General features: G+C 34.9%; 1 protein-coding gene across 1 annotated transcript in view; it reads left to right on the top strand.

Annotated features, from left to right (window-relative positions):
* Window positions 1-6,863, top strand: part of LOC103521899 — a 10,575-nt gene extending 3,712 nt beyond the window's left edge. The window contains exons 4-14 of the mRNA XM_008487003.3: window positions 1,220-1,266; window positions 1,533-1,629; window positions 1,883-2,969; window positions 3,067-3,074; window positions 3,340-3,471; window positions 3,812-3,907; window positions 4,674-4,720; window positions 4,987-5,083; window positions 5,337-5,685; window positions 5,872-6,154; window positions 6,546-6,863. Coding sequence (XP_008485225.1) covers window positions 1,220-1,266; window positions 1,533-1,629; window positions 1,883-2,969; window positions 3,067-3,074; window positions 3,340-3,471; window positions 3,812-3,907; window positions 4,674-4,720; window positions 4,987-5,083; window positions 5,337-5,685; window positions 5,872-6,154; window positions 6,546-6,758 — 2,456 coding nt within the window. The 3' untranslated portion in view covers window positions 6,759-6,863. The remainder of the gene's footprint in view (window positions 1-1,219; window positions 1,267-1,532; window positions 1,630-1,882; window positions 2,970-3,066; window positions 3,075-3,339; window positions 3,472-3,811; window positions 3,908-4,673; window positions 4,721-4,986; window positions 5,084-5,336; window positions 5,686-5,871; window positions 6,155-6,545) is intronic.
* Window positions 6,864-7,777: the final 914 nt, after the last annotated feature.

Raw genomic sequence — 7,777 nt, 5'->3', positions numbered from 1 at the left:
AAATCCCTGGTTATTAAAATATATATTAACATTTAACCATAATAATAATAATAGATAATTAAATGATGTATTATATTAGTGTAGAATAAGCATAAATAATAGTAATGAAAAAAGATCAGGGATCAGATCAACACCTATTTAATCTCTTTCTTGAAGCCTAGTAGTTTTACTCTGTTGAAAGACTTGTATATGTTAATATCCTTTGTCTCTTTTTTAAAGGATTGTGTGGGTGTATGTACAGGTTCTTTAATACTTCCCTCGTGTATTTTTTATACAAAGGTTTGTTGATGTTATTGTATTTATTAAAATTTAAAGTAGTGAGTTTCCGGGGTTTCTCTTTTCTTTATAGCAAGTTTGTTATCATTTTAACTTTCATGAATAACTTCACAAAAATGGTTATATATTTACTTTTAACTTGGGTCGTTTTTAGATTACGATAAAAATAATTAATAAGAAACATGGTGAAGTTGTAAACAAAAATTTTTTTATCTTGTGTATTAAGGGTCCTTATTGATGCTTTATAAAAAAACTGTCGAAGAGTTCGGGATGTCATTGAAATGGTCGGGAAACCGGTGTTGGTAATCGTTTTAAAAGATGACAGTTGTAATCAACAACCACCAAAATTCGACCTCCACTTGAATCTTAATTCCTTCTACACACCTAAGAACTTAATGGTTAATTTAGTCTTTTATTAGTTGTAAAACTCTTCAGTCTGTTCGAATACCCTTTTTCAAAGTTCACGGATACAAAATGTTTCTCATTAAATACGTATCCTTTTTCAATTTTTTTCCGAATGTATCATCTTCATTTTATTATATTATTAATAAATTATATTATTATTTAGACAAAAACTCTTCCAGTATCATGATGAAATTGACGAATCTAAGACATTTTAATACTACCGTGTTAGTTTTTACCTTTTTTGGTACCCTAAGTGAACACGTACTCTTTTAGTAATTGAAACCATTTTATTTATGTGATTTTATTACTCAGTGAGGATTTTTTAATTAACTGTCCCCTTTATCGTTTCATTGTAATGATCCCGAAGCACAGTTTTATAAAAGAAGTTTGACGACTAATTTTCAAAGTTGGAATCGGATTTTGACCAATTTGAGCCCAATAAATTACATGTTTTGAACACCCCAAAAAACACGAGCTTGTGAAATTTAATGACGAAATTTTCATTATAAAATGCTAATGCTTTTTGTTCTCATTTCAGCATCAATACAGAGCCATTACAAACAGGGTGAGCCAGAAATCAAACAGGTAAGGAAAAAAAAGCATGAGATAAAAATAATCTTCCGACATGTGACTGATACGCGCTTTATAATCTTTAAAAGGAAAGCAATAGGTACAGCTTGATTCTAGAATATTCTGTATGAATGAAAAATGTGGGATATTATTTTATTAATGCCTCTCGTTTTTCTATCTAAAGGTAACGCCTGTCATCAGGAGTCATCTACATTATTATTATTGTTGTTTACAATTTCATTATTAATTTGCTGACACACATGCTCTGTTTTATTTTGCAGGATAAGAACGCTGGTGATATGTCAGAAACGGAGCGATTTGAAGAGTTCAAGAAGAAAATCTTGCAAGGAGAATCGACATCGAAAAAATTGAAGCCAGGTAGGTCGAGAGAAAGTAATTTTATTATCTCTTGGCTAGCACTTTTTTTATTATTAAAAAAGTTACTTATCTATTCGAGTAAGTATGTAACTACCTGAAAACGGCTACTTGGTCTGTGGCATATAATATCTCTTAGTAGCTCTGTCAAACTGTTTTGTCTTGACTGGGCGGAGCTCTACCGCGCTCCTTAAGTTCAGTCACAATGAGGATAGCGTCACTAATTTACATCCCATTTTTCCCCATCTGTTTCTAGTTTTCGCGAAATGGGGTGCCTGCCAAGTACTAGCGGAATCTAAAGCGGCCAATAAGAACCAGATTAACACGACCAAAGAACTGGAGATGGTACGGAACGCTGTTCTGAAACGAGACCTTACACCATTCAATCAGTCAGTCAGTGAAAAAGCAGAGAAATTTGTCCCCCATATAACATCAATGGAGAAAAAAACTACCCCTTCAGTGACATCAATTGTGAAGACTGTTGAAAAGGACACCCTTCCAGTTAAGTCCCTTGTCAAGCCTGTTGAAAAAGCTACTTCAGTTACTTCACTTCTGAAGACTGCTGAAATAGGCAATGTCAGTTCCCGAGATCTTGTCCTCAAAAGGGGTCCTACATCGAGTGACAATAGTGTGGTGAAGCGAAAATACGATTCCAACGGAGACCTAGTGCTCACTCACAGCTCTGAAACAAACGACAAAGAAACGAGGAAGAAAGAGTACGATTTGAGTGACTATCCCATGTTCACATCAAGTGATATTATACGACGAAGGAAAGAGTATGTCTCCGCGAAAGATCTGGTGCTTGAAAAAGGTCCTGTCAGTGTAAGCAAGGGAAGTGTGACTGATTTGAGTTCAAAATTTGAGTCAACCAAAGATCTTGTCGTGAAGAGAGGACCTGTGGAAGACACGTTGAACAGATTACCTTCTGCAGGGAGTCTTATAGTGACTAGAGGCCCTGTAACTGTTGATAAGGTGAACTCTTCCATAGATCAAATAACGGGAGATGAAGAGGAAAATCAGGAAGAAAACACCTTTGATAATGTGGAGGAGGAGGAAACATCTTTTGTAAAGGAGAAATCATTCGTAAACGAGAAATCTTTTGTGCAGGAGACAAACAAATCTTTTGCAAAGGAGACAGACAAATCTTTTGCAGATGAATCCTTTAATGAAGTAGGAATGGACCAAGAAGACATTGAGGAACAGTCTAGTTTCCAAGACGAGATACGTAGCAAGCTGGTAGAATCCATGGAAGTGAAGGAGATATCTGTTCTGGAACCCAAGGATGGGTCGTTGTATCCTTGTCTGGATGAGGCCAGTGTTCTGGTTGATAATGATACTTCCAGGTGAGCTTTTTTTTTCTAATTAATACTTGCTTACTTACCCTGAAATTAAAAAGATAGTAATTTATTTATTTTTTCAATTTTTATGGCTTCGTTTGAGGTTGCAAGGTTCTCTTGGAGTAGCTCTTCCACCCAACCGCTAATGCTCAAATGTCAAGATAACATGTTCCCAGAAAGATGATGATGATTTTCTTGTACTAGCCGAGAATAGAATAGAATATACCTTGTTTATACTACCAGCATAGGACTGAAAAGTCCCTTTACTCTCGCAGTCTAACAGTAGGTACTAACAAACAGGGAACAGTAGGTAATAACAGTAGGTAACATAACAAAACAACAGTAGGTATTTATAAATTTAATGTTTTCATTTCAGCCCATCATTCACCATCTAAAACAATTCCTCTAACTACTGAGAAGCTTGTCAAAGAATCAGAACCAACTTTGACTGCAGAGGCTAGCAGGAGTAACATCAGCAGTTTGAAAGAAAATATTTTGACAAAGCCTAGTAAGTTTACTTTCTATTTCCTGTCAATTATTTTTAGGTGCTCATTATTTAGGTATTTATTTTACCAAAGTTAGATGATTTTTTCATGCACAAAGTGATCCCATGGTTTTTTTTTTCTATTTTTGATTGTGCCATCATATTTACCAGAATCTAACAGTTAAAATAGAACTATGATTTTAAAACAAAGATTTATTATTATTTTACTTACCTATGTAAGCCTTTTTTGAACTTTTCCTATGAACTATTCTCTTTGTAAAACATAGGCACCTTGAAACTTTTTTCCCATAAGTTGTCTGACTTTTCAAAATGTTGATTATTTTCTGATTTATTGGTTATTCAGAATCCACACATCCTTATTCTAAGTCACCTCAGCTTAAACCACCAAAACTAATGTTGACAGTAGAAAATTTTGCTAATGTTGTGGCCAAAAGGGCTGGTAAGTTACTGTAGGCTTGAGAGCTGTCAAAAAATTATTTCTGTAGTTATTCTGGGATTATGTGTCTATTTTTTAAAACAAATGTGGTAGCAAGTAAAGTAATAATAATAATAAAAATAGCATTAGAATTTTTGCTGGGTTCAATTTTCATTTATATATTGGTAAAAATTCTTCAATAAGTACTTTTCATCATTTTCTCTCAATAAGTACTTTTCATTGTTACTATGTTTGACCGATATTTCTTTTCTCTTTGGGCCCTTTGAGTGATGGAAATTAAAAATTTATGATGGTTTATTGTAGTGTTTGAAACTTATTTGTTCTCATGTTTCTGACGATGCTATGTTTACGTCCATCTTCATCATTTCTTGTGGGACATGTATGTGGGTGGTGTTAGAATTTTTTCTCTGTTTCCTAATATAGTTATACTGTTCAGGTAAGTTTCTCTTATTTGATGATCGAAGTAGATCTTTCTCTAGTTCTATTCTCACAAACTAGAGCACTAGGGCACTCAGAAATAAAGTAAAATGAATATAAAACATAGATAAGATGTGCATTTATTTATAGTAAATTAATTGGATTAATGAATACAATTTGACAATTATATAAAATGTATGGTGGGTCCTAAATTTTCAAAGTTGGAATCGGATTTTGACCAATTTGAGCCCAATAAATTACATGTTTTGAACACCCCAAAAAACACGAGCTTGTGAAATTTAATGACGAAATTTTCATTATAAAATGCTAATGCTTTTTGTTCTCATTTCAGCATCAATACAGAGCCATTACAAACAGGGTGAGCCAGAAATCAAACAGGTAAGGAAAAAAAAGCATGAGATAAAAATAATCTTCCGACATGTGACTGATACGCGCTTTATAATCTTTAAAAGGAAAGCAATAGGTACAGCTTGATTCTAGAATATTCTGTATGAATGAAAAATGTGGGATATTATTTTATTAATGCCTCTCGTTTTTCTATCTAAAGGTAACGCCTGTCATCAGGAGTCATCTACATTATTATTATTGTTGTTTACAATTTCATTATTAATTTGCTGACACACATGCTCTGTTTTATTTTGCAGGATAAGAACGCTGGTGATATGTCAGAAACGGAGCGATTTGAAGAGTTCAAGAAGAAAATCTTGCAAGGAGAATCGACATCGAAAAAATTGAAGCCAGGTAGGTCGAGAGAAAGTAATTTTATTATCTCTTGGCTAGCACTTTTTTTATTATTAAAAAAGTTACTTATCTATTCGAGTAAGTATGTAACTACCTGAAAACGGCTACTTGGTCTGTGGCATATAATATCTCTTAGTAGCTCTGTCAAACTGTTTTGTCTTGACTGGGCGGAGCTCTACCGCGCTCCTTAAGTTCAGTCACAATGAGGATAGCGTCACTAATTTACATCCCATTTTTCCCCATCTGTTTCTAGTTTTCGCGAAATGGGGTGCCTGCCAAGTACTAGCGGAATCTAAAGCGGCCAATAAGAACCAGATTAACACGACCAAAGAACTGGAGATGGTACGGAACGCTGTTCTGAAACGAGACCTTACACCATTCAATCAGTCAGTCAGTGAAAAAGCAGAGAAATTTGTCCCCCATATAACATCAATGGAGAAAAAAACTACCCCTTCAGTGACATCAATTGTGAAGACTGTTGAAAAGGACACCCTTCCAGTTAAGTCCCTTGTCAAGCCTGTTGAAAAAGCTACTTCAGTTACTTCACTTCTGAAGACTGCTGAAATAGGCAATGTCAGTTCCCGAGATCTTGTCCTCAAAAGGTATAATTTTTTTATGCCTATTTGCAAAAATTCTAGAAAATTTATAATTTTATCAAAATTCTATCAATTAAAATACCATCACTCCATTGATATAATTTTTTTATGCCTATTTGCAAAAATTCTAGAAAATTTATAATTTTATCAAAATTCTATCAATTAAAATACCATCACTCCATTGTGTTCCAGGGAATTCAAATTCGTTCTCACCGCCTACTCCGTGTTCTCGCTGGCGCAAATGAATCAGAAGTCCTTCTCCATCTCCTCCACTGTTAACGACCAGCACCAGCTGCCCTGGGGCACCAACAAACCCCTCCGCATGAACTTCAAGTTCGCTCCCGACAATACGCTGTCGTTCCAGGATTTCATTACCGTGTATTCGAAGCCAGGATCTTCTATCGAGTTGAGATGGTGTACGCTGGATGGTACCGCGATGAGGTTCTATAGATACCCGTCCGATGCTGAACTAGGGGTAAGTCACAGCATTTATGGTAGGGTTTATTTATGTGCAGTCTCACGTTGAATTTATAAAAACTTTCCTTCGAAAAAAAAAAATGCTATGGAAATGAAGGAAAATTCCAAGTAGGCGTCCACAAAGGAAACCCGACCATTTCCCCTAGCCTAGCCCCGACCCAAGAGAAAATAAACAAACCATTCTAATGAATAGAAGCGTCCTCGACAGAATGAACAGAATAATGTACCATTGACCCTAATCCATTTTTTTTTTTTTTTTACTTCGGGGTCGTTTTTGTGGGGTGTTTTCTGAACTACTAAGCCTAACGTGGGAGGTACATTATTGACATAATTTTCTCATCTCTATGAAAGCGCCTCCTAATTTATATTCTCACTGTTTTTCTTTCCAGAAATCTGTCAATCAGATCGACATCAAAAAGATATCTTCCAAACCTCTCAAAGCCCCCAACGAGATGTGCATTACGCCCCATGCCTTCTTCTTCAACACTAAGGACGATTCTGGCTCTAACAGCACAAACTTATTCGCGTGTACTTCAAGGAAGAAAATGGACGAATGGATTTCTGCACTGAATCTCTTTATCAGTATGGTTAAATTGGACTGATCATACATTCCCCTGAACCTTCTTCTTGTAAATACAGTGTATTTTGTTTTCTAAACGGGATACCATGTCAAGTAACATTATAACAGAAAAATTAGTTTGAATACTTTGTTTTCACTTCACTTGACTAACTTATTCGCGTGTACTTCAAGGAAGAAAATGGACGAATGGATTTCTGCACTGAATCTCTTTATCAGTATGGTTAAATTGGACTGATCGTACATTCCCCTGAACCTTCTTCTTGTAAATACAGTGTATTTTGTTTTCTAAACGGGATACTATGTCAAGTAACATTATAGCAGAAAAATTAGTTTGAATACTTTGTTTTCACTTCACTTGACTATACCCTGGTGTCTACCAGACTGGAAAACCGGGAAAACCGGGAAAAGTCAGGGAATTTCATGGAGACTGGAAAAGTCAGGGAAAAGTCAGGGAATTTCACGAAAAAGTGCCAAAAATCGAAAAAAGTCAGGGAATTTTTCAAAGCCTAAAAAAAGACAAAGAAAGATTTCAATTAAAAAGTTGATTAATAAGGAAGTTTTGTGCTTCGTAGAGACAGAAGTCGGAGTGTCCGAGTGGTAAAAAGTGTGATCTCTGACTAACCGATGAGCGGGTGGGATGGGGTGGGGGTTCGAATCCCACTGTTGTCTTTTTTTTTACATAATTTTATCATTTAAAAATATTTTATGGATAGCCATAGTTACTTTTTTCATAATTTTATAGTTTATAGTTGAAAAAAAAAAGTAATAAAATAAATAAATAAAAATATGAAAAATGATTTTCATGTAGGTATACCTACATTATCATGATGTATTTCACTCGGAAAAGATCAGAACTTACCTAAACTTACCCAATGATGTTATTATTTAAATTTTCACTCGGAAATGATCAGAACTTACCAAAACTTACCCAATGATGTTATTATGGCATTTTTCACTCGGAAATGTTTGGAACTTACCAAAACTTACCCAATGATGATATTACGGCATTTTCACTCGGAAATGGTCGGAACTTACTTACCC

The sequence above is a fragment of the Diaphorina citri genome, unplaced genomic scaffold, assembly GCF_000475195.1.
Source record: "Diaphorina citri unplaced genomic scaffold, Diaci psyllid genome assembly version 1.1 scaffold6239, whole genome shotgun sequence".
NCBI classification, from domain to species: Eukaryota; Metazoa; Arthropoda; class Insecta; order Hemiptera; family Psyllidae; genus Diaphorina; species Diaphorina citri.
This window is presented reverse-complemented; position numbering and strand designations above follow the sequence as displayed.